The sequence below is a fragment of the Scyliorhinus canicula genome, chromosome 11 (genome assembly GCF_902713615.1).
Source record: "Scyliorhinus canicula chromosome 11, sScyCan1.1, whole genome shotgun sequence".
NCBI lineage: Eukaryota > Metazoa > Chordata > Chondrichthyes > Carcharhiniformes > Scyliorhinidae > Scyliorhinus > Scyliorhinus canicula.
In genome coordinates, this window is record NC_052156.1 from 140,512,783 (window position 1) to 140,540,200 (window position 27,418).

The 27,418-nt window shown below is 46.3% G+C and overlaps 1 protein-coding gene across 20 annotated transcripts in view; it reads left to right on the top strand.

Annotated features, from left to right (window-relative positions):
- The window catches only part of magi2a (membrane associated guanylate kinase, WW and PDZ domain containing 2a), an 886,652-nt gene that overhangs the window by 850,643 nt on the left and 8,591 nt on the right, over positions 1-27,418 (top strand). For 14 of the 20 annotated variants that reach the window (XM_038811506.1, XM_038811504.1, XM_038811515.1 and 11 more), the window contains 3 exons: positions 2,985-3,159; positions 6,244-6,387; positions 24,591-24,729. In XM_038811506.1, coding sequence (XP_038667434.1) covers positions 2,985-3,159; positions 6,244-6,387; positions 24,591-24,729 — 458 coding nt within the window. Of the gene's footprint in view, positions 1-2,984; positions 3,160-6,243; positions 6,388-24,590; positions 24,730-25,388; positions 25,500-27,418 lie in introns of all 20 variants that reach the window. The other 6 variants (XM_038811516.1, XM_038811517.1, XM_038811521.1 and 3 more) reach the window with 2 other exon arrangements.

The following is a 27,418-nucleotide window of genomic DNA, read 5'->3' on the forward strand; positions in this document are numbered from 1 at the left end:
CTGATCGATTGATGAGGCTGTGTTCCTCTAAACTTTCCCTTGTGTTGGTTCTTTTAATATCTACTGCGAGCCCTGGCTGCCAGTCAAGTCCCTCGGGGCTCAGCCAGCTCAGTCAGTAGAGCCACTTAGCAACTCTTGTGATGATTGTTGATATCCCCCTCTTAGTGTACATTTTATGCCCTTGCTATGCTCAGTTTTTCTTCTAAGTGATGTTCAACGTGATTCATCAGCTGACAGGGGATAACAGAAATGATAGGTAACCAACCAGAGGTTTCCTTGCCTCCATTTGGCCTGATGCCATGAAACGTCATGAGGTCCAGAGTTAAGGTTGAGGACTCCCAGGGCAACTCCTTCCTAACTGTTTGTCGATGTGCTGCCACCTCTGATGGGTCTGTCCTGTTGGTGGGACCGGAGATACCAAGGAACGGTGATGGAAGAGTCTGGAACATTGGTTGAAAAGACTGATTTTATCAGTATGACTGTGTCAGGCTGTTACTTGACTAGTCTGTTGTTACTAGTCACAAGTACTCAGATGTTAGTGAGAAGGACATTGCAGAGTTGACTCGGCTTTGTATGCCTTTGTCATGTCCAGTGCTAGGGTCAATGCAGGGCAGTCCATATTGTTTTATTGTTGTTGTTTATCATCGCAGTTTTATACAACTGAGTGCCTTGCTATGCTAGTTCAGAGGGCAATTAAGAATCAGGGAGATTGCTATGATCCTGGAGTCACACACAAGCCACAGCAGGATGGCAAATCCCCTTTCCTAAAGGACATTGGCGAACAAGGTTGGTGTTTATGACAATCCCATTATTTTATGGTGACTATTACTGATCCCAGGTTTTTAAATCCCAGGACTTTATTTAATTAGCTGAATTTAAATGCTCCAACTGCCCTGAGGGTTTTGAACTGATGCCTCTGGAATTTTAGTCCCAGCACCTGGATTACTAGACCACCCACACCTTTTACTTAGATAGCACCTTTAACATAATAGAATTTCCCCAAGTATTTCAAAAAAATATTAAAAAGCAAAATTTGACACCGATCCACATAAGGAGATACTAGAACAGGTGACCAAACTCTTGGTCATAGAGATAGGTTTTAAGGAGATTAGAAAGAAGAGGTCAAGGGAAAAGATTCCAGGACACACAGTCTTAACAGCTGAAGACAATATTTAGTTGGAGGAAAGTTTGGTTTATCCAGTAATGGATGTCAGATTAGCAGTCTTGACAATTTAGAGACACTGAGAGGATTGAGAGAGGTGGTGGTAAGGTAAAGTTGAATGTCATCAGCGTATATCTGGAATCAGACACTACGTTGGGGATTTTAAGGGACACAGTGGGCAGGGACAACCCCAACTTAACCCTGATTCGATTTCACATTCACCAGGCAGCTAATTAAATGCTTTCAGAGCTCCTGTTCCTTTAAGGATGACATTCCATCTCCAGGTTCTGCAGCACATTTATGCCGCACTAAGAAAAATCAGGGGGATGCCGGGAATGAGGGCGGGTATCCCAGAATGAATCTAGTCCCACCACCATTTTGTAATGGCTCCAGCATTCTATAAACTCCACAAAATGCCAGGCCTCAGGATCTACTCATGTTATACCCATAGACTGCTGCTATTGTCTCTAAGCTTAAACTTCTTGCACCTTCTTCTCATTAAAACAATCCGAGCCTCAATCCAAGCCTTTCTTTGATCCCTAACAATCAAATCATACAGTCTTAATGTCAAGCAGAACAGGTCACATGGCTCCCTTCATTTACCCTAAATCTAAAGATACAGTCCCAAAATGTAGTAATCGTATAAATCAGTGTAGGTGAGGGGCCTGGCAATTATACCTGGACAGAGCTCATTTTGCTGTTATTTGTTCGATGGTGAGATGGTAGACAGCGACGGGCTGTTTGCCTGGAGTTACTATTCTGTTCGGAGGTCAAACAGTTACTGACTAAGCTCCAATCGCTTATTAATTAAAGGAATTCAGACAGCTCAAGTATCAGTCATATGACAGTGTGGATTTGAGTTGACTAACTAGGCCTGTGGTTGAACCCCATTGTGTTTTGGAGCAGGTAATGGGCAGGCCATTAATCCCACATTGGACATTAGGAGTCACTAATAGAGCCTTTGTCCTTTGTGACATAACATCTTTGTTGGCCAGAATTCTTCTTCAGGAACGCAAAGACGCATTGTGCAGCTTCTGGAAAGAGGTATTAGCACCTTATTGTTAACATTAATGAGACCCTGCTGGTTTTTCCTAAAGGTTAGATATTCCTCTGGTATGAGCCATGGCTAGTCTCCTTCAGCCGTTTTAAGTTTTACAAATAAAATGATCCATGGAATGTACATGGAATGGAATAGAATTCCTTTTAATATTAGAATTACATTTATAGAAAAATATATTTTTCAAATTGCTATGGTATCAACCAACATGATCTCTGAATTCCCTGAACTATTCCCAAACCAAGGGGTGAAATGGATGACTTGCTTGCAGGCCTATGCTCTGCAATTCATTGCTATTATTTTTATTTGCTTTTATTTTCAGATTTAATTATTGATGTAACTAATTAAGAGGTGACTTAATAGAGGCATACAAAATGATCAGAGGGTTAGATAGGGTGGACAGCGAGAGCATTCTCCCACGGATGGAGGTGGCTAGCACGAGGGGACATAGCCTTAAATTGAGGGGTAATAGATATAGGACAGAGGTCAGAGGTGGGTTTTTTACGCAAAGAGTGGTGAGGCCGTGGAATGCCCTACCTGCAACAGTAGTGAACTCGCCAACATTGAGGGCATTTAAAAGTTTATTGGATAAGCATATGGATGATAAGGGCATAGTGTAGGTTAGATGGCCTTTAGTTTTTTTCCATGTCGGTGCAACATCGAGGGCCGAAGGGCCTGTACTGCGCTGTATCGTTCTATGTTCTAATTGAATCATATTTTACTTTCAAAGTTTCTTGAGATACTATTTAAAGTATTTTTATCTAGTTACAGGTCAGAAGTGAAAGCAAGACAGGATGTCAAACCAGACATCAGGCAACCACCATATTCGGAGTATAGACAACCTCCAGCATCAGATTACAGACAGCCACCTCTGATAGATTACAGGCAACAACCTACTGACAATAGGCAATATGCAGTGTCGGATTATAGACAACCACAGGTATGAAACATCAAATATCCTGACTTGTTGACCATGTATTTCCATTATTGAACACATTAACAATATTGCAGAGCACATTAAGAGTCTGGATACCACAGTACAGCATAACTTGCAAAATGTTAATATTAATGTTGAATGTAAAGTATATGTTAATGATCTGAATTTGAGGATAGGCATAATTTAAAATGTGGACATTTGAAAATATAAAATAGTATGGAAGATACTAGCAGACTTCAGGAAGGCATCAACAGATTGGGGAAATGGCAGGTGAAATGCAATTTAGTGAATTTTCATTTTGGAATGAAAATTATAAACTAATTGGTATAGTTTTAAAAGGTAGTAAGTACAGCAACAAGGTTATTTGTGCATTCATATGCACAAAGCTTTGAAGTTGTCAGGGCAAGTTGATCAAGTTGTTTTAAAGGCATACTGAGTCCTTGGCTTTTATCAAAGAGGAATAGATCTTAACATCATGAAAGTTAAGCTAAACATTTAAAAATCATGACTTAGATCCCAGCTGAAGTATTGTGCCCAATTCATTAGATTGTATTTCTGGTTCTACTGGTTTGAGGAGAAAACAGTTGCAATCTATTTAAAATTAGCCTGAAAGTTTTATATATAATACTAAAAAATGAATCTATGACTTTAATATCTGATTGGAAAATGTTGGGCGAGATTCTCCCATATGGGGAGAAATCGTAAGGCTGGCGTCAAACCCCCCTTCCCGACCGGGAACCGATTCTGGTCCCCGGTCGGGGCTAGCAGCCCGACGCCGTAAGCTCCGGCATCACGGGCTTAACGAATTTCGTTAAGCCCGCTTGCCGGAGTTAGCGCCGGCTGACGCGTCATATGACGTCAGCCGCGCATGCGCGGATGACGTCATCGCGCATTTGCGCGAAACCCGCGCATGCGCGGGCCGGGTTGCCCCTCAGCCGCCCCGCGAATGGATACTGCGGGGCGGCGGAAGGAGAAATAGTGCGCGGGCATCGGGCCCGCTGCCCGCGATCGGTGCCCACCGATCGCGGGCCCATGGCACCCTTGGCACGGCCGTGGTACTGCCGTGCCAATCGGTGCCATGGTTATAAAATGCGAGTGTTTACGGCCGTTTTTACGAACGGCCAGACCAGGTGTGTTTGCCGTTCATAAAAACAGCCGTAAAGGGCTGGGAACTCGGCCCATCTATCAGCTGTGAATCGCTGCCGGCCGTAAAAAAACGGCGGCAGCGATTCGTGTCGGGAGTGCGGAGAATCTCGCCCGTTGCTTTTGTGAATGCAGGCAAGATAATCCAGCAAATTTTCAACATTAATGAAACATTTAGTTTGTCACATTTGATTTAGGAATTCCACTACACTCATTATCCTGTACTACTCGCATGATTAACCAGTGGAAAATATTAAAAATCAAGGACCGTTCATCACCCACATTTCAAAAGGTCAAGTAGGAAAAATGTGCTGGAATATTTTTTAATGTATTTATGGTTTAGCTCACTTAGCTAAATCGCTGGCTTTTAAAGCAGACCAAGCAGGCCAGCAGCACGGTTCGATTCCCGTACCAGCCTCCCCGGACAGGCGCCGGAATGTGGCGACTAGGGGCTTTTCACAGTAACTTCATTGAAGCCTACTCGTGCCAATAAGCGATTTTCATTTTTTTTCATTCATGTGTAAGTGACCTGTAATTATACTTACTTCATGAATTATCACTCATGGCGTAGAATCTGCTATATGTACTGAAAGAGGTAAATTAGTCCACGGAGCACCATACGTGGTTGGCAGTTCTGCTTTAAAGCAGTTAATCTCTCTGAGTTATGACATGGGTGATTTATTTTGCACTCTTTATATCCTGGTGGTTTTTGAGGAAACAAAGATATTTTTTATTCAGCATTATTATGTCCTTGCAAGGAATAGCAACTTACTGACCATATATATTGATTAAATACCTGATTAGTGGTGGATATAGTGTTACAACACCCTGGGCTAGTGCATGGTCAATTCCAGCCCCACTTGACCTGGAGTTGCAACACAATTGAATGAACCAATAATTCTTAGACAAATAACTAAAGTCTTTGGCCCTTGGTTGCCCAATAATTAGTCTCATCAGGTTTGTAAATCTAAACACAATTACTATTTATTTATAACAAGAACTATAATGAAATATGCAGCAAATAAAACTGGTTAACTATCATCTAATCCCTAATCCCTCACTTTAACTTGCCGTCCACCCTCTATGCACATACACACACACACACACACACACACGAGACAGACAAGCACTGAAAGGAGGAGAGGGGTGAAAATAATAATAAATAAAGTGAAGGAGAAAATAGTCTTTGTTTCAGATGGTTTCTTTAAGCAGACCTTCCTTCAAAGTAAATTTCAAATTCAGGTCTCTGTTTGCAGCCTCTCATGGTTTCACTGTAGATCCATTCAGGTCCCTTCAATTTCAGAAATACATCAACTTGCAGCCTTTATGGAGAGACAGAGAGAGAGAGAAGAAATAGAGCAGGTCCTTCTGAGTGTCCAGAATTAAAACCTGTTTTCTCTAGGTCTCTGGAATCATCCCAGGCAGGATCCAATCACCACCTGGTATGGAGCAGAAATCGGCCTTTTGGCCAATTCATTGGCCATCAGTCAATCTCGAACCGAGTCCCACCCCATCTCACGGGTGCCGAAAAATCCAAGTTCTCCTGTTCGAACAACCAGCATTTACTATGTTGCAATGTTTTGAATTCTTCGTTCTGTCTGCTGCTTGACTTAAAGATATATGTCCAATTAAGCATCCATGGATCAAAATGATAACAGCAAAAATACAGAAAGGGGAAATGAGGGAATCATCAGGAAGGACCTTTACAACAGTAGGATTCTAACAACATTTGCACTGAGTTATCCTGTTGTTTTCCTAATCATTATCCCTGCACGGACTATCCCCGTACTGATGCTTTTTGAAAAGTGTCAGAAATTAAATCTTCTGGATTTTGAGTTTTGATTTTTAATTTCGACTGAATGCTGTTAACGTGTGTTGGATTAGTTAAACCTGGGAACAGTGGGGTTTATATAAAGTTTATTCATCCTTTATGCTTACATATAGGATTTTGATTACTTTACGGTTGATCTGGAGAAAGGTACCAAAGGATTTGGATTTAGTATTCGTGGAGGCCGGGAGTATAAAATGGATCTGTATGTGCTCCGTTTGGCAGAAGATGGTCCAGCAATCAGAAATGGGAGAATGAAGGTAAGTAAACAATTTTTTTTTTTTATTCAGTTACTTCAGACACTTCTGCTGCAGAAATCAAAACATCTAGGCTTATGTTTTCACTGTTGTGTGAATTTTACAGAAGAGGCTTTCAGAAGATGTAAAATCAAGCAAGCCTCTGCCATTGCTCCGAGGCATAATTTTTGAGTGTCACTAATGGCATGAAATCTGTTATATGGACTGAAAGGTGTAAATAAAAAGCACAGCATTTCTTATTTTACAGTACAATAGCTGCTATTTTGCACACATCATCACCGATGCCGCAGCCTGTGTGAGGTCAAACCAGACAATGTTAGCTGTACCTGATTTCGCCACTCTCTTCCCAGTGAATACCAAGTGAAATATGAGAACTCTTCATGCAGCTCCATTAAAATCAGTTAATTTACACAGACTATAATTAGTCCCAGGAGCTAATAGATTGCTAAAGTTCAGTATCTCACACGATGGTACATTTACCAACTGAGCCATCATGGTTAGTCAGTGTTTTACCTTTAACTAAAGTGTCAATCATCATTCAAAGGCCTTTATTAGACAATGGAAATTCATTCTGTGAGTAATTCAAAATTGTGGTAGAGGACTAACTTGAAGACAGCAGTATTATGAACTGTTGTTTCTTTATAAACTAAAGGGCTAAAAGGGCTGGTTTAGCTCAGTGGGCTAGACAGCTGGTTTGTAATGCACAACAAGACCAGCAGCGTGGGTTCAATTCCCGTACCAGCTTATCCGAACAAGCGCCGGAATGTGGCAACTAAGGGCTTTTCACAGTAACTTCATACTTGTGACAATAAAAGATTATTATTATTATTAAATCAGTATCCACATTATAATGATATATCTGTGAAGTGACTGCAAACTTACAATAAAAACATTGTAAAGTAGCTTGTTCAAACAAGAGATAAGCACTGAGAAATATTTCAATGCAAAGTAAACATATGAGTCAGAAATCCAGCTCTGCAGTCTTCTTTTCTTCGGTGATCACTTGCTAACGAATATGATTGTACACCTAAGAAATTCCGTGTTACTGTCATGGTTCTGTGGGTTCTGGCATGGCTGACGAGCCTGATTCCCTGAAAAATTGTATCCATTCAATCAGCTGATTCCTCCAGTAGGTCTCTTCTGTGCAAGGGTCTCCCAGGTTTTGATGTTGTATTTCTTGAGGTCAGCCTTCAGGGTGCCTTCGGAGCGCTGCTTTTGACTTCCTCTTGTTCGAAAGCCTTTCTTGAGCTGGGCAAAGATTTTCTGTGGCAGTCGGGACTCTGACGTCCTAAGTACATGGCTGGCCTAATGGAGTTGGTTTTGGATGATCATGGCCTCGATGATGGTGCTCTTGGCTCCTTCAAGGACACTGATGTTAGTATGTCTGTCCTCCCAGTTGATGCGGAGAATCTGACTCAGACAGCACTGATGGTACATCTCCAGGGCCTTGAGGTGGCATTTGTACATAGCCCAAGTTTTTGAGCAGTATGGAAGAGTTGGGAGGACGACTTGTACATGAGGATTTTGGTGTCAGCATGGATGACGTGGTCCTCTCTAATCTCTCCCAGCTCCCAGCTCATCCATTCAGCTGCACAGGGGACCCCTGGTACAATGCCCACCACCCCCACTAGTGCTTATTGAAGATATATACGTTCAACTTTCAAGTGAGGTGCTTTTGACTTACTTTGCAGCAGAGTGAGTGAAATTGTTTTGAGTGTTATCGGAGGAGTTGACAGAAGTTTCTGGGTTCACAAAGGAGTGGTGCTGGTCTCTGACAAGGAGGTCAGAGGAATTGGAGGGCTTGTCAGGAGAATGCCAGCTTTCAGTTATGAGAACAATAGTTAAGGACAGCACGGTGGCGCAGTGGGTTAGACCTGCTGCCTCACAACGCCGAGGTCCCAGTTTCGATCCGGTTCTGGGTCACTGTCCGTGTGGAGTTTGGCACATTCTCCCTGTGTTTGCATGGATTTCGCCCCCACAACCCAAAGATGTGCAGGGTAGGTGGATTGGCCACACTAAATTGCCCTTAATTGGAAAAAATTAATTGGGTACTCTAAATTAAACAAAAAAGAAATAAAAAAACAACGAGGGCAATAGTTGTAGTTCGTCTTGGGCTGCTGTATGAATTAAAGATGATGCACAGGCAGCAGAGAGGGGAAGTTATGTGCAGAGGCTGGAGGAGAGAATGTTAGAGGTTTGCCAGGTCTCGAGATAAACATACAATACCCACCAAACATGGCAGAAATGGTCAAAACTTGTCTTTTCCATTATAAGTACATTTTAAACAGTGTGATTAGTTTTAATTACTGCCAAGTAACCTATCTGGCACTAAAAATTAACTTTCACAGGTATGAAGTCTCATGGTTTCAGACTTCAATTACCTCTTTCTTTCTCTTCCTGTGGTACATGATTTGGCACCAGATTCAGATTCTCATTTCCTGGTAATGGTAAATTATATTAAGAATTTTTCAATCTGATTGGTTAAGGAGATACATAGTTGTTTTCCCTGTTAAACAGGTCCCAGTTGCCTGTAAACGATAGCACATAGATTTGGATTTCCAATCACCGCAGGTTCTAGTGCGGCAACATTGATTGAAAATCTGTGAACAAATGATGTGTAATCAATGGCTGGTGCCTTTTGTTTGCATCTGACCACAAAATCTGGGTCAATATGTTGAAAAACTCAAATATTCAAATTGAATTGTTACTCCCTTGCATAGCTAATGGGTTTTCTGTGACATTCATCGCAAGTCTTCAGACAGAATTGGTTTCTTTCATTTTTCTTAACCTGTGCTAAAAGTCAAATTGTTGTCATTAAACTCTATCAGAAATTAGGCTACCAGAGTACATGACCTGGTTGTGATTCTTAATTATAAAACACGATGCCTGGTAGAAGAAAAATTCTTATTGATTCACTATAAATAGCAGTTCTTAAAGACAGGGGATAGCTAACCTGGAAGCTGAATCCAAATGTCCGAGATCAAACATGACTAAGAAAAGCTTACAATATCTTTGATAGTATTTTATTAAAAGAGTGCAGCAACTACAATGTTCTCTTCCCACAATCTGTAGATATATGATTCAATACTACATGGTTCAAAGAATCTTCACACATTGCTATTTCCACGTAATTGGGCGCAATTCAGCAGACTTTAAGCTAAGTCCTCTTTTGGGTGCGTTTGGCAGTGTGATGCTCAACGACTGCAGTGCCAAGAATCACCCCGCTATTCAACGGTACTTGCCATTTCTTTTGGTCTCGGGAGGTTTCTCCCTGCCGTGGTCGCACTTGGAGAGAGTTCCTGCAGACGAGCGCAGGGGCGGGATTCTCCGTCAGTCAGCACCGGAATCGGGAAATGCGATTGGGCGGAGAATCGATTCCGACACCGAAATTATGGCGGGCGCCCGTTTCACGCCAAATTGCAATTCTCCTTCACCTCGACAGCGGCGTCAATGCATTGCAGAATGTACATATGGTAAACACCGTGGAGCCATGGAGCGCACTGCTGGCAAGGGCAGCGCCAGCTGACGGTATCTCTGGCAGCAAGGAAGGGTGCCAGGGCCAGAAGCTCCTGCGGTTCCGGCTACCGACGGTGCCCAGGGTGCAGAGAGGAGGGGAGGGGGGCATGCAATTCGGAGTCTGCAGTGCTAACTGGGGGCTCTGTGTAGCCTTTTGGACTTGCTTAGGCACAGGGGCATGAACCATACTGAGATGTCGGCCTTTCACCCCCTGCAGATGATGGATACTGGAATACAACTAGGTTCCTCCTAGTCGCCGCAGCTCTGGGGATGCCCTGTGGCTGTACAAGCTGGAGCTGGTCAATGGGAGGAAGCTGTAGCAATGGAGCATGTGATGCACTATCAATTGTACTAAAGACTCGAATGGGTACAAGAGAGGCTTAATTACAGTTAGATGTTTATCCTCCGACTGCAGCTGGTAGAATGGCTGCTCAGGAGAACTCATACATATTTATACAGCTCCTTGTGTGCGGAGCTAGCCGGGAGGGGCTACCGGCGAACCTGTAGTACAGGTACTGCTGTACATCCCCTAATACAGGCACACACACAATTACACAGTGGATTACCACGGCATGCAGCAGCAGTACAGTAGGCAGCCGCTCAGGATGGAGGGCCGGCCACCCAACAGGCCAAAGAGGAGGAGGAGAAGGTGGTGCAAAGGAGGCGCCGCATGAGACCTCGCGAGTACCGACAGCGCCTGTCATTCGAGTACCCGCCAGACCAGGCATGCCATCGAAGACTCTGGCTGAGCATGCGGACAGTGCGTCATATCTGTCAGATCATGATACACCTGGCACCGCGGGGGAATGGGGAAGAACACCCGCTCCCAGTGGCTGTCAAGGTGACGGTCGCCCTGAACTTTTCCGCCACAGGATCCATCCAGGCGGCGAGTGGGGGCCTGTCCGGGATTTCACAGAGCTCTGTGAATAGGTGTATCCTCGCAGTCACGGAGGCCCTATGTGCGCAGTCGACACAATACGTCCATTTCAATGTAGACCGCGCCCACCAGGAAGCCCGAGCAGCAGTGTTTGCTGCCATCACCGAGATGTCACGGGTCCAGGGGGTGATTGACCGGATACATGTCATCCTACGATCACCTGCAGATGACAGGCCGCTGTACACAAAACTCGATGAATGTGGAGCTGATATGTGACCATCGATGTGCATCATGCACGTCTGTGTCCGATACCCAGGCAATGTGCACGACTTCTTCATCCTGACACACTCCACTATTCACGGCCTCTTCCCCCCCCTTCCCCCCAGCTTGGGGGTTGACTCCTGGGTGATGGGTTATCCACTGCAATCGTGGCTGATGACACCTATCCAAAGGCCACAGACCGACATGGCGACCCATTACAACAATGCCCAGGCAGCGACCAGTGGTGTGATCGAGCAGTGCTTCGGCATCCTGAAGATGCAGTTCAGGTGCCTGGACTGCTCTTTAGGTGCCTTCCAGTATGGCACTGGGAAGGTCGCACCCATCATGGCAATCTGCTGCGTCCTCCACAACATCGCGCAGTAGAGATGTGATGTGCTAGAGGAGGATGCGAGGGAGGGCAAGGACGGGCAGGACATGGGGCCGGGCAGGCTGCTTAACGTGTGCGCCGGGGCCAACGAGCAAGGGTTGTTCTAATTGCCTCCTGTATCACCGACTGAGGGGGGACTGGCCAGGGGCACGTACACCACATCCCCCCCCCCCAAAAAAACCCGGCAACCCCCTGCGTGATATATACCTGCTGCACGACAGGGGTGTGGGCCATGGGTTGGCAGTACGAGTGGGTCTGGTCCTTGGGATGGAGAATGGTGACAATCCACTCTGCAATGAGCTCTGGTGCTCCGTATCGTATGTCAACGTCTGACTCCTGCGCCCACGGTGACACATCCCACCGTTCACCTGGTCATCGGTCCATGCGAGCTGGCCATTCCATCACATAGTCCGATTGGATGCCTGGGATGGGAGAGGTGGGGGTGGGGGCACCCCTCATGTAGTCACTGGCTCTGCAACTGCATCTCCACAATAGATAATACTGTCCGTTCCAGAAGCCCAAAGCCATCTGGACGGCAGCTATTCCTCGGGGTCAGTCCGACGGTCCGACCCTTGGGTGTTCGTACTTCCACCCGATGTACCGGAGCACCTGTGTGGTGTGCACCAGATAGTATCCCAGGAGCCTCTTCACTAAAGTGCCCAATCGAGTTGAGTGTCACTGGATGGTGTTGGCGACGGCTGTGACTGGAAATCTACGTCACTCTCGGACTCGAACTCTGGAGTTTCCTGGGTCTTAGGCATATGGGTCAACTCCGTGTCGGTATTGTCATCGCTGCTCAGCACAAGGGTGGGCTCTCGGGCTATGGCACTGCTGGAGAAGGGGGACACCAGATGAACCCACCCCATCACCAGCAGTACCTGTAAGACACAAGACAAGCTGCACGATTAGACTGCGGGCTGGTGGTTGGAGGGGTGGGGGGGGTGTTGGTGGGGTGGTGAGGCTGGCGAGAGTGGGGGTTGAGTAGCGGGTATTGACACATGGCACAGGGAACCGCACTCAGCAGGGTCTCACTTCCTCGCCCACAGTCGATCTGCACCCTGGCGACTTCCTTTACTCGGGCTCACCAATCACATCCAGGGTCCGCTACTCTGTTTGTAAGTCTCCTGAGTGTCAATCGCGAGCCCGGCGAATCCTGCATCGTTTCTCATTGGAATCGATTGTGTTCCACGTGGCTCCGATGCTAGCCCCTTAACAGTCGCTGTATTGTCCAGGTGTGGCACTTGTTTTGCTGTCGTGGAAGTCCACAAATCCTGCGCCGGCGTGAACACAGTCTCAGGAACGGAGAATCCCACCGCTGGTCTTCTCCACCCATCTTCTCCACCCATCGCCCCCCGCTTTATGGACCCCCCCTCCCCAACCCCCAACCTTCCCAAGGCTCCTGGGAACCCCCCTCACCTCCCCACCCACGGCAAGGCCCTTCCTGGGCCTGACCCCTGGCAGTGCCAATCTGGCATTGGAGCACCCTGCCATGGTGCTAGTCTGGCAGTGCCTATTGTGCCCGGGTGTCAGGGGGAGTGCCACACGTTTATGTGAACCAGTACTAAATGGCATCCTGGTGAGCTCTTGGGTGAATCCAGATTCTGGGCATTTAAGTGAGCCGTTAGGCGAGATCCAAATAGTGCTGAGCTGAGCAAGTCGGCTGATTTGTGATCGGCCAAGCGCAGAGTCCAATTTGGGGCGCTCGCGTGATTCACCCTTTGCACCTGGATCTGGGCTGGCCGCAATGAGGTCGCGGAATCTCACGCACTGTTTATGTCTGAAAACAACATTCTTCTCCTTTCCCATTCCTGGAGTCAAGCCTCCTTCTCAGTGACCAATCGTTTGCAGGCATAGATAATCTTTGACATACTCCTAACAAGCAAACACTGTCATCTCACTGCCACCTCCTGTTGACTATTATCTCTACATTTTGTAGCAGCTTCTGATCTATTGAACAAAGATCCTTCTATCTGATGTATCTTTATTCTGTACTTACTCATTTAATTCCTTTCATGCCATACTGTGCATTGTCAACAATTGGAAGTTCCCAGATTGGATTGAATTTCAGGATGCAGATCAGAAATCCCAAGATAATGTGACTGTCTTTGGGTCCAATCTAATCAAATGGAAACAGAGTCCCATAGCGAGCACATTTAACCACGTGTTTCCCGTGTCAGAGCTCGCAAGGCGTAGCGATCTGGGTAGATCTCAGGAACGGGGTCTCCCGGCAGTTAACACTTTTCAGGCGCAGTGTGGTCAGTAGATCGCGCCCTTTGTTTCTCAATGTGTAAGATCATAACGAAGTGTGACTTTTGAAATGTGTTACACGCAAGATGTTTTCTAACATAGACTACTGCCCCGTAATGTCCAAACGTTACGTTGGGTTGCTGGGTTACGGGGATAGGATGGCGGGCGCGGTGCTCTTTCAGCGGCCGGTGTAGACTCGATGGGCCGAATGGCCTCCTTCTGCACTGTAAATTCTATGACGGGCCGAATTCGGGACGGCGAGATTCACTTGTGCTTTTAAAAATCAAGAAACCGGCATCGTGGCTGATGAGGGACAGAGAGCAGGTAGGACACAGACAGGCATGATCGTACACTGGCCAGGCTGGCTGGGATGCGAGGGGGAACCTTGCCACGCCCGGGGAGAGGGAATGACGGGAGAACGGCTCATGTCACCGGGCTGATTCCCCCATGGGACTGGGGCGGTGTCCAGGCATGGACCGCCATTGCCGCAGCCTGCAAGGCAGCCATCTTGCTGCTCACCCCGCTGACCACCCACCCGGCCCCAGGTTCTGCAGAGTGACACCGGCCATATGGTGCCCCCACCCCCACAACGCCACACCCCACCCTCTGCCATATCCCCAAGGGATTATCCTCTGTGGTCGTGGCTGATGATACCAATCCGGAGGCCACAGACCGATGCGGAGACCCGCTACAAATGAAATGAAAATCGCTTATTGTCACGAGGAGGCTTCATTGAAGTTACTGTGAAAAGCCCCTAGTCGCCACATTCCGGCGCCTGTTCGGGGAGGCTGGTGCGGGAATTGAACCGTGCTGCTGGCCTGCCTTGGTCTGCTTTAAAAGTCAGCGATTTAGCCCAGTGTGCTAAACCAGCCCTGCTGGTTTATGATGCCCATATAGTAACTAGGAGCGTGATTGAGGGTGTCCTGCATCTCGGGAGGACGGCTGGCATCCAAGATGCTCTTATTGCCAGTGCTCGGGTCAAGGGGAGGGCTCCGGCTGTTGCACTGGCTGGGGCGGGGGACACCAGGGTTATGGGTGTGTGGGTCAGGGTTGATGCCAGGGGCACAGTGCTGCTCACTCACCCTGGCCGCCCTGAGGAGGCTGTGCAGTTTTTTCCGGCACTGTTGGCCGGTCTGAACGGTGTTACCAAGGTGCTCACCGTCTCTGCCACCTGCACCTGGGCACGGTGAACTGCAGCAGCTGGTAGTCTCCTTCCCCGGCAGGGGTGCAGGGTTATCTGCCTCTCCTCCATGGGTCCAGGAGGGTCTCCAGCCCAGCGTCGGTGAATTGTGGGTCCACACCCCTTGCTAGCATCTTGTTGGCTGGGTTGGTGTGTGTGGGGAGTGAACTGCTTGTCAGCCTCCTGAGTGTCAATCGTGAAACCGGTGAATCCCGCACCGTTTCTCATTGGAATCGATTGTGTTCTGCATGGCGTCGGTGCTAGCCCCTTAACAGTAGCTGAATTAGTCCAGGTCCGGCGCCAGTTTTGCTGTCATGGAACTCCACGACAACACATAGTCTCAGAAATGGAGAATTCAGTCCAAGAGGTTTTCTCTTTTGGCGTGTCTGAAAAGATTAAAAGCCAATGAATTGGTTCCATTTTTTGGAAAGAACAATTATCTTCAGCGAGCTTTTAGCAAAAAACATGTGAAAAAGGCATAGGTATGAGCAATCTTGCTTCACTTTTGTCAGTGGTTTTGGATATGTATAACGTTAATGTTTATGCATGCCATTACCATCTCATACAATGCCATCATCTTCCTATTCAAGTGATCTGTCGCAGGACTCTTAATATTAACCCTGTCTTCTGCCTGCTTTTATACTTTTTCATTGTATCTTCTGGGCTATCAGAAATGCTCTTTAATTTCAAAATTTGTCTCAAACTGCCTCTGGAAACATATTTTGTTTCTTTACTTATTCCTTTACTTATACAACACCTTTTGGCCCTTTTAGTAGTCAATGAGAAGTCCAGAAAGGAGAGTCAAAATGAGTGATTTGTTACTAAAATAACAGTCCCAGTCACAGTCACAGCCAGGACTTCTCTGCAGCTTGGCTCCTGCCTGGACCAGCTTTTAATGTCCTAAGTTAACTCGCTGATGGGGGCAGCACGGTGGCCTAGTGGTTAGCACAACCGCCTCACGGCGCTGAGGTCCCAGGTTCGATCCCGGCTCTGGGTCACTGTCCGTGTGGAGTTTGCACATTCTCCCCGTGTCTGCGTGGGTTTCGCCCCCACAACCCAAAATGTGCAGAGTAGGTGGATTGGCCACGCTAAATTGCCCCTTAATTGGAAAAAATAATTGGGTAATCTAAATTTTTTTTTAAAAACTATCTCGCTGATGGGCCTCCGTCCCTCAGCCGAGATCTCCTACTCCACGAAGCTCATGGAGAGATTAATCGGGGTCGTCTTTGTGGGGCTATAAGCAGCCCTGCACCACTAGCTCTTTGTGGCATTGTAATCTCTCCCATTTTACACCCGATTGCACCTTCTCTTTTGTACAATTTACACCCTCCCCACTTTTACTGGCTTAAAACCTGTTGCATTTCTAACTTGAAACATTATCCCTGTTCCTTTCCCCACGGATGCTGTCTGATTTGCTGAATGTTTTGAGCAGTTTTGGTTTTTATTTCAGATTTACAGCATCTGCAGCACTTTGCCTGGGAATAATCCTGGGGGTTAATGTTGACCAGAAACTGGAAGAGCCATATATATCTTGTGGCTTCAAGAACAGATCAAAGGCCAGGAATCCTGCGGCAAGTAACTCACCTCCTGACTCCCCATGGCCTGTCCACCATCTACAAGGCACAATTCAGGAGTGTGATGGAATACTCTCCACCTGGATGAGTGCAGCTCCAACAACACTCGAGAAGCTCAAAACCATCAGGACAAAGCAGCCCATTTGCTTGCTACCCCTTCCAAAAACATTCAAACCCTCCACTGAGGCCTTGTAAATGGCCCCCACTGATGAAAATTGGCAGCAGTGTGGGCCATTTACAAGGTACACTGTAGGAACTCACCAAGGTTCCTTCAGCAGCACCTTCCAAATCTGTCGACGATGTTGCCTTTGGTACGCGTTGTGTCGTTGTCTTTGATACGGTTTTCATAGGTTGTGATGTTGTGTTGGATGGTTCTGTTGTTGTGTTCGCTGCGCTCAAGGACCACACTCTGTGGATAATATGAGTCATGCACACAGTTACTCATGTCAGCGTGCTTTGTGGCACCTGCTGTTTTCTTGAGCATACCATCAATGAGTGTGCGGCGCTCCCCGTTTGGAGTCATGTCTGGCGTACTTGAATCAGCTTTGGCTTGTGGTTGATCCCTATCTGTAGTCTGGTCTGTTTCACCTGAGTCAGTTTTGGTTTGTCAATGCTCCCCGTCTGGAGTCTGGTCTGTGTCACCTGAGTCAGTTTTGGTTTGTCGATGCTCCCCATCTGGAGTCACAGCAGGTTCACTGGAGTCGGCTAAGATTTCTTGATGCTCCCCGTCTGGAGTCAAAACATTCAGGAATGTATTTGCTTGTGGAGAGGCTCAGCAAATGAGGTGTGAAGTAACGTGGTGTCACCGGAGTCACCAGTGGTCTCACTGTGATCGTTGAGTGCCTCTGTACACACTAGCTGAGGTCTGTCACATTGCACATCTTGTACGGGAAGTGGGATGCCGTCGTCACTTGTCTCACATACAGTGGGTAGAGCCTCAGTAGCTTCTTGTTGCTCACTTGGGCTGGGTAGACTGTCAGAGTCCTCTACTGGTGGCTCAAACAATGTGGGTGGACTGGCATAGTCGCTTTGTTGTTCACTGGAGCGTGGTAGACTGTAATAGTCTTCTTGCTGTGCACTTGAGCATGGCAGACTGTCATAGTCTTTTTGTTCAGTTGAGCGTGGCAGACTTGCATCATCTGCTGCTGGTTGCTCAGAGGAGGTTGCTAGACCCTTATGGTCTTGTTCATGCAAGGACTGCGCTTTGCAGTCTTGCGTTGCTTCTATCGTGGAGGCTGTCCACGAGCTCGCTGTGGAGGCTCGCGATGTCCAAAGAAGAATTCAAGGTCTGAGTCATAGTCTTCAAGGACTGTATCATCTCTTTGGGCTGTGCTAACTGCTTGTTGCAGGGTTCTGCAGAGGTTACTTTCAGCTACTGGTCGAATTCCAGGCATTGTGCTGTCGTTCCAGGTGAAAGAATCTTGTTTTACGGCTTTTTAAAAATTTTCCCGTGTTTTGGGACATGTCCCCTTTAAGTGGGCGTGGCCTGGGGCCTCTGACGTCATGACGCGTGTGACGTAGGTCGTAGGAAGCAATTAGGCATGCTCGGAGCGCTGTTCCTTTACTTGGAGCCTTTTTCTCCACTGCGCATGTGCAGCACCTTTACCAAGATGGCTGCAATTCAAAACTGCAGATTTCTGCTGCAAGCCTACCTCATGGTGAGTTTTGGTGCTTCTTTTACCGTTTCTTCGTGTATTCTCCTCGTAGAATTCTTGGAATTTGTCCAGAACTGCCTAGAAATCGCTCTTGATTTGCGTCTTTGAGTATTTGAAGGTCTGGAAGATTTAAGCTGCTTCTGGACCCACGATGGTGAGTAGAAGCTTTATTTTCTCTGCATCCGCCACGCCATCTCGGTCGGACGCTACCAGGTAGATCTCGAATCTATGCCTGAACCAACGCCAGTTTTCACTGAGATTGCCTTGGTACCTGAGCTGCTGCGGAACTTGAATCCTGAACATCGTCTTGCCTGGCTGTTGTTGCTGGTTGTCACTGCTTGCTGAGTAACTACAGTATATGGATTGAAACAGTCACTCAACTGGTACCATGTCTTGTTATGCTCTAGACGTAGCATAAGCTGCTTCCTTGATGTACACTCTGACAAAAGAAGGTTCAGACGTGGAGATAACTTCAACACGTTTATTAAACTATTTACAATTCTCCAACTCGGATTCGCCACTACTGTTAATCCTTCTATAGCTACTCAGACTGACGAACCAGTCTGCTACAATCCAGGTGGTGGGTGCGATGTTGAATCAACCCTGTGTCTGTACTCACTGAGTGTCTCCACTGGAAAGAGGAAGATCATGTGTGCTGTGTCTTTTATATATGGGTTGGTCTAATGCCCCCTGTGGTAGTGTCACCTCTGTGTGTATCGTGAATGCCCATTAGTCGTGTCCTATATTACTGACCTATTGATTGAGCGTCTGTGTGTCATGTCTGGTGTTCCCTCTAGTGTCTAGCTAGTCTATGTGTACTTACATTAATCCCTTGTGTATCTACAGTGATGCATATCACCATAAACAGTATTGTGGGTGTACCTGTACCTCAGCGGTTCATGAAGGCAGCTCACTACCACTTTCTCAAGGGCAATTCGGAATAGGCAATAAATGTTGGCCTAACCAGAGACACCCACCTCCCATAAATGAATAAAAACAAAAAATTAATGTTCAATTTTCAGTTTGAATTTATGGTGAGTTTCCCTATCCCAAATATACTGGCAGAAGGTCAGTATAGTTGGAACTGCTGAAAATTGGAGAGCAAAATTGGCCAGGCTTGCCACTCCTGATAAAAACCCGACAAATTATATTTAGAGTCTTCCTCTGTAGATGTACTGAGCATAGGATTGGAGTGAATTCAGGATATGATATTGTTGTCCCAACAGTTGAATATACTGTCAACATCTGGTATCAAAGGTCACACTGGATGAGGAACCTGAGGGCAACAGTGCCTGTGGAACCATAACCCAGCAATGAATATAATACCTTCAGTTAGGGAAAGGGAGAAACATTGGCAGAAAAGAAGAAACTCTTCTCTATTATTTGACTCATTCAGGCTCTTTGCAGGCATGAGCTCACATAGGTCACAATTTGGCAAAAAGTTAACTAAATTAGCAATTCAGAGAGCATAAGAATTGTTGGTGTGGAAAATTGCAAGTTCATTAAGGTTAATTAACTTGAAGCTGGGCATATAAGTAAATATACCATCAGTACAAGACTGGATTGTTTTTAATGATATACAGATTAATTATTAATCTGTAGTTTGACATCAAATGTTTTCATTTTTCAGTTTAATAGTCCTTATATTGAGTCAATAACAATTCGCTCTTTCTCATGAGCAACTGTGTGTTTTAAATAATTTTTACGAAAATAGGAAAAGTATAATAACCAGTACAGGACATTCAGTGTGGTGGTGATTGTTTTCCCCGTGCTCCTTGACGAGTACGAGCTCGCCGACTAAGGGCAGAGTATCTTAACCATACTTGTATAAAAGGTCAGTCAGTGTGGAACCCACAGACAGGAGAGAGTACCTGGTAAGGTTCTACTGGTGTTCATGTATATCACTCTTGTAAAATAAATATTGTTTACTTTTACTTACTTTGGACTGCCTGAGCCTTATTTTAAAAAAGGTTTCTGGAACATATAGAACAGTACAGCACAGAACAGGCCCTTCGGCCCTCGATGTTGTGCCGAGCAATGTTCACCCTACTTAAACCCACGTAACCCGTATACCCGTAACCCAACAATCCCCCCATTAATCTTACACTACGGGCAATTTAGCATGGCCAATCCACCTAACCCGCACATCTTTGGACTGTGGGAGGAAACCGGAGCACCCGGAGGAAACCCACGCACACACGGGGAGGACGTGCAGACTCCACACAGACAGTGACCCAGCCGGGAACCGAACCTGGGACCCTGGAGCTGTGAAGCATTTAAGCTAACCACCATGCTACCGTGCTGCCCCAAATGTTTAGGACAATTTGAGATTTGTCTTTAAAATTGCTTTTGTACCTTCACAAGCATTGCATCCTCTTGAGAATAGTGTAAAGTATTGGAAGGATTTAATAATAATCTTTTATTGTCACAAGTATGAAGTTACTGGGAAAAGCCCCTAGTCGCCACATTCCGCCCCCTATGCGGGTTAGCTGGTATAGGAATTGAACCCGCGCTGCTGGCCTTGTTCTGCATCACAAACCAGCTGTCTAGCCCACTGAGCTAAACCAGCCCCTAACAATCATGATATGAATGATTCTTCCAAGGCCATTGCCATCCACCAGACTGTCAGTCCAATACAGCGGGTGTGATTTTATGGCCACTCTGTGCCGGAAAAGCAGCTCGCAACAACGCAGCACAGCTGATAGAAGCCAAGAGATGCCACTCCCAGGATCTACCTGGATCACATCGCCTCACAAGATCTAACGTGATCTCACGGGGCGTTGCAATGTAAATCCCACCCATTGTGGGAGGGATCACTTTTTAGCAAATCTGCATATTAAAGCAAGACAGGTAGTCTCATTTTAATGTGCAAGTTTCTGAGTTACCCGAGGCGCGGGATCAATCTCCCTCAGCTCGGAGACCTCGGACAAGAGCCGGTCAGTACTGGTCTCCACAAACAAGGACCAGATGGATCGGCACTTGTGGGGGTCTCCTAGGGGATCAGAGGTCCCCAGATGTCTGCCCTTTTGGCATGGTGGTACCCTGGCACTGTTGGTGCCACCTAGCACCTAGATTGGCACCTTTGCAGTGCCACCTAGGTGCCATCCTGGAACTGCCAAAGTGCCGGTGTGGCACTGCCAGCTGGCAAGGGCACTGTCTGAGCCAGGTTGGCACTGCCAGGGTGACAAGCTGGCGTTTTTGTGCATAGGTGCAATTGGGTTGGGGTTGGGGTTTGCAGGGGGGGGTGCTGGGGACCCTCCTATAGTGCGTTGGGGCTTGGGGGCGTCAGGGGTCATTTTAGGGGCCTCATAATGACATCCCGATTTCTTGCTACATTGAGGAGTTCCTGCCAAGTGGAGGTCCTCAGTGCAGAAACGGGGCTCTGCACTATGTGCCACCTCGGCCGTGTGTTCCCCATTGAGGCTCCTTATCAATCACCAGTTGTGTTTTATAGCCTTGTGTTTCCTGGCATTGTGAACGCCAGGAAACATGCAGCTAAACGCACACACTATGGGGCTTTGTTCCCATTTAGTTACATTGTGCCCTAAGTGTTGATGCCGGGACAGAGCTGGTGGACTTCTACGGCAGCAAAATTAATGCCCCTGCCGGAGCAATTCCGGAACTGTTAATGGGCTAGCACAGGCGCCACGTGGAACACAAGCAGTTCCAATAAAAAATGGTGTCCGATTTGCCATGGTCGGGTTAGCTCTGGCAAGGCTAACAAGCTGCAGCTGCATATTAACAATCCACTCCCCACACACTTTCATCCCAGCAAACAAGATGGCACTGGTTGCACTGAAGCGCACCCATCCCATTGATGGGTTGGCAGGGGCCAGAGGGTATCTGGAGGGGTGGCCTGGGGAGGATACCCATCTGACCCGTGGGCACTAAGTTGACAGTGGGCAGTTGGCGGCGTGCACAGCCACATGTCTGCCTTGCAGGCAGTGGCAATGATGTTCTGTGCCCATCTACCCCATGGCCCAACTCCTTGCCGACACCTGCTACTCCCACTGACTCTGGCACAAGCACCCCCCCCAGCATGCGGCACAACTGCCAGCACACAAAAGTGATGTTGGACTTTTTTTTACCCCCTCACTCTCCCTCAGCAGCCATGGCTCCTGTTTCCCAATTTTTAAAACCACATGTGAAACTCTCCGTCAGTAATTCCTACAGGTGGAGGTGGAGCATCGCGATGGCCCCAGGAAATACAGGGTCAGACCCGCTAATGATACTCCAACAGCGTTTACTGCGCATGCAGAGTAGAACGCATTGACGCCACTGTCAAAGGATCGAAGCATTACAATCTGTCAGGGCCCAGAGCCGGCCATAATATTTGCCTTGCACAATTCTCCGCCCAATCACATTTCCCAATTCCGGCAACGGCCGACGGAGAATCCCACCCAGAATGTTTTTCAGCTGGGAGCTGAACTCAGAGATCCAGCAACTATTTGGAAAGCGTACCCTGATCTTTAGGTGAGCTTGTGGGTCTCCCATACCCCCACTCATGGGCAATGTCAGCCCCCACACACAAGGGCACTACCCCACAACCCCCAAGTGAGAACAACCCGCTATGGGTTCCTCCTATTCAGGCCCTCTTCGCCCCCTTACAGCCCCCCACCAGGACCACCACCCATCACCCCCCACATTAAAGCGGCCCCTCCATACCTGCAATGCACCCCCCACCCTTCTTCCATGGGCATGGCCCCTCTCGGGCCCTGACCCTTGGCAGTGCCACCTTGCACTGTCACCCTGACACCTTGGCAGTGCTCCTGCCAGCTTGGCAGTGCCACCCAGGCACCTTGGCAGTGCCAGGCTGGCAATGCAGGTTGTTCTCACTTGGGGGGTTGTGGGGTAGTGCCCATGTGTGTGGGGGCTGACATTGCCCATGAGTGGGGGTATGGGAGACCCACAAGCTCACCTAAAGATCGAGGTATGCTTTCCAAATGGTTGCTGGATCTCTGAGTTCAGCTCCCAGCTGAAAAACATTCTGGGTGGGATTCTCCGTCGACCGATGCCGGAATCGGGAAATGTGATTGGGCAGAGAATCGTGCAAGGTAAAAATTATGGCCAGCGTTGGGCCCTGACAGATTGCAATGCTTCGATCCTTCGACAGTGGCGTCAATGCGTTCTACTCTGTAAGTGGCATCAATGCGTTCTACTCTGCCAATGTTCCTGCATTCCAGGGGAGGGCTAGGGAGCCACCCTGCACTATCTCTGACTCGGGAGACTCCTGGGTTCCATTCCGTGTTTGTGTGGACCAGTATTGAATGGTGTCCAGTTGCAGCCTCGCTGGGTAGGTTGGTAGATCCCAGGAGGCCGGTAGATCCCGGGTAAGTGCGCCTAAGTACGTTTAAACCCTTCTTAGGGGTGCACGTTTGGTCACGCTCCTTTTGGGTGTGATTTCAATGCCTCACGGAATTTGGGTAGATCCACAGAGGTGCCAAGGCTGCCGGGAAGCCCACGAGAGGCCTCTTCCCGCATCTCCCAGCCGTGTTGCACTCGAGCGAGATGCAAAGCGGGCAGTAAATCGCACTCTATGTATAAATTAGATTTAGTTCAGCATGCTCTACTCCAGAGACAGCTCCTCAGCAATGCCTTAAAAATCAAATAAGTTATCCCGAGTAACATCTTAACTTTATTCCTGATTGTTGTTTCTCTTTGTTGCAGAGTTGCCACCTGAATAAACCTGATAATAGTTGTTTTAATGCTTGTTGCTGATTAATAGCAGATAACTGCCTTCTTGAACTACTGCAGTTCATGTGGTGTAGGAATATCCACCGTGCTGTTAGGAAGGGAGTTCTAGGATTTTGGCCCAATGACTGTGAAGGAACGGCAATTTGGTCAGGATGGTGGCTGAGAGGGGAACTTGCAGGTGGTGGTGTTCCCATGCATCTGCTGCCTTTGTCCTTCACCACGTCGTGGGTTTGGAAGGTTAATCAAACAGAAAATATTTCCAGTGCTTATAATATCCTCCAAATAAAAAGAGCGTGAAGGTACAAAAAAACAATAATCTGAGTTTAAGAAAAATACTTCAACTGCGTGAAATCTGCTGGAAATGCTCAGCAGGTTTGGCAGCATTTATGAAGAGAGATACAGAGTTAATGATTCAAGCTGATGATATCTCATCAGACCATGATTATAATTATATCTCCCAATCTGCATATATAAAATTTCAAATAAACTGAGGTTTAAAAGAAAACTTAATTAAATTAATTTTGTAACATTAGCATTTGTCTATTTCTGATAGACAGATTGGACTATATTTTGCAGTCAGCATTCAAAGCAATGTCATTTACTGTTGACACCAGAAGAATCCTGGAGGATTAGCAATCCTAACCAGCATCCTAATTATTGCATCCATTTTAACTTCAGCTATTTAAAAAATCCTCATAAAATAGGTATAGGAATTTGCATATCGAAGACAGGAATCTTACCAACAATTTACTGATAGCTATGGATCAGTGTTTCTTTGAATCCTCACCTGATTTTTACTTTTGTTCTCAACTAGGTTGGGGATCAAATCATTGAAATCAATGGAGAAAACACAAGAGAAATGACCCATGCCAGAGCAATAGAGCTGATCAAATCTGGAGGGAGAAGAGTGCGACTCCTTCTTAAACGGGGCACAGGTCAAGTGCCTGAGTATGGTGGGTTTCATATTCTAGGCCAGCTCACTTTTCACATAGCTGATAACGCATTAAACAGTATTTTAACAGCCTTTTTAAGTACTAGTTCAATGTGTTATATTGGCGAATAGCTACCAATCAAGAAAAAGCAAATTTAGCTGTTAAGGCTTAAATTAGACACTTACACATATGATGTGTGCTGGTTGAATTTTGACATTAATGTCTGCACATGGAGCATAAATGACAATGTATTGCTCTCTGTTTCAGCCAAAAAAATGTTTACTAATCAACCAGTTTTTCTCTCCTCTAGCAAGGCATGGGTCAACCTGCTTCAAAACATTGGTCCAAGAAAGAATAGATGAAGGAATGATTTAAAATGTCATTATGATGTTAAAGGTTAATTGATAGCTGATTGCCAATTGAGATTTATTAGGAGCACAACTGATTACAATTGTACATGGCTAAAAATAATACAACTAGTACTAAATAATCTACGTTTAAATGTCTCGCTAATAATTTAACTTCCTGCATGTCCTACTATCTTGAAATTTGTTTTAACTTGACTCTCTCTTGTTTTAAATTTTCTACTTTAGTATGCTAAAAGCTTACTAGATATCTTTGTGCTAACAGTCATGTTAATATCTATCACTGGTTCTGTTAATTCTAATGATTGGTCCTAGGCTGTTCCTCCCCTTCCTTTAGGAATGGTACCTTCCAGTCTCTCCATGTGCATGAAAAGTGACAAGCATGGGTCCCCATATTTCTTCCTATTGGGCCACCCTAAAGACACGGTTTGTAAATCTGCATGTGTATTACCATTCTTCAGACATTAGATGTCATTTCACATAATTGTATTTTAATGTGTTTTCTGGTTGGGCTAGTTGTGGTTTCCTCTGTGAAACATTTTACTAACACAATTAGTTGACATCAAAAAAATAACAGTGACTATAGTTCAATAACTGTAGAATTAAATAGTAAATGCTAATTTGCACAATGTATTTTATACTTTAAATCTCTTAAAGTTGTTGCTTTTTTAACTATATGCATTACCAAATGCCCCATGGTTCTGAGATGTATAAAATATTATAACTTTCTTTCTTAAATTCCTTGATAATAATTTGAAATTAAAGTCATACTTTATGAATTGACATCCTACTGCATACACACCATAAAGCATTTATCTTTGCTAACTCTGAGAATTCTGGCAATGGCACAGTAAATGACTTGGTAGAGGGATTGCAGCGAGGGCTGCTTGAATCTCACCCGACCTGTGTAAGGGAGATTGGGTGAGACAGGCACTTTAGCACTTTAGAGCAGATAAGTTACTTATTGCCACTTCGAGGAAATTACGACTCAATAATCCAGGTCAAAATCGTCACTTTGAAAAATATGAATTAGTAAATGAAACATAGAATAATTTAGTGAAAGGAAAATTGTATTTGATAGTTCTGTGATGAAGTAATGGAGACATGTGCGTTTTTTCCCATTGAGAAGCACCACTGACATGGGGTGCAATTTAATGCCGAGAAAGACCCTGCTGTTAAACACCTCTTCATTTCGGAGCCTCAGCGAGGAAGGCCCTGCCAAGGCCTCACTTAGTCCCATTTCCTGCAGTAATGAGCTCCACTCACTGGTGCGGGAAGAGATCGTGGCGCGATTTTTAAATCTCTAGGCAGCCCACCGCAACCTCTGGACTCCCCAATACCCCAACTCACTTATAAGGGGGTCATCGAGCTTCCCCTACAATCCACCTCATAAGAGCAGGGCACCCCCAGGCCTGAATCCTGGTGGGAGCAAAATGACAACTGGGCACTGTCAGCCTGGCAGGGCTCCTGGCAACATCAGTGCCAAAGTACCACCGTGGTATCGCCCAGAGGCCGACCATGTGTGATCTTCACCAACGGAACCACCACAAATCCTATCTCGGTGAAAACTGGAGTCAAACAATGCTGTGTCATTGCACCAACTCTCTTCTCGATTTTCCTCGCTGCAATGCTGCACCTCACCTCCAGCAAATTATAAATAAAGGTAAACTATAGGGCAAACTGTTCAACCTGTCTTGTCTTCAATCTCAAACCACTCCAACTTCAATCATAGAGCTTTAGCATACAGTCGACGTTTGTACATGCACTCACTCAGAAATTAGCTTCAGGCCATTGTTGACTCCTTCTCTAAAACATGTAAGAAAATGGGCCTTTCTAAACATTCAGAAAACTAGCTCCATTTATCACATTTTGGCAGTCCCCTCTCAACAAAGGCAGACATGGACCACAAAAATCCATTGTCACCTCCAATGCCTTTGACAACCTAAGCAGGTACCTCAAAGCACTGGAGGCAGCATCCTCTACCAAGCCAACCTGCCCAGGATCAAGGCATTAAACACTCACCAGCTCCATTGAGCCTGACATTGGTCCTTACACCAGACCCTTGAAGGAATTGCTGTACTCTGGACTCGACTAAGGAAAGAAACCCCCCTGAAGACAGTGGAAACACTTCAGGGATGACCTCAGAGCATCTCTGAAGAGAACGAACATACCTGCCAACTCATGGAAGACCCTGGCTTGTGACTGACCAAATGGAGAAGGGCTATTCGGGAAGGCACTGAATATACTGAGAAACTTCAATGGGAGCATACAACGGTTCAGTCAAGACGTCATAGAGGGAGCACTAAAAACTCTAAACAACCCATCTACCCAACCTTTCAAGCACC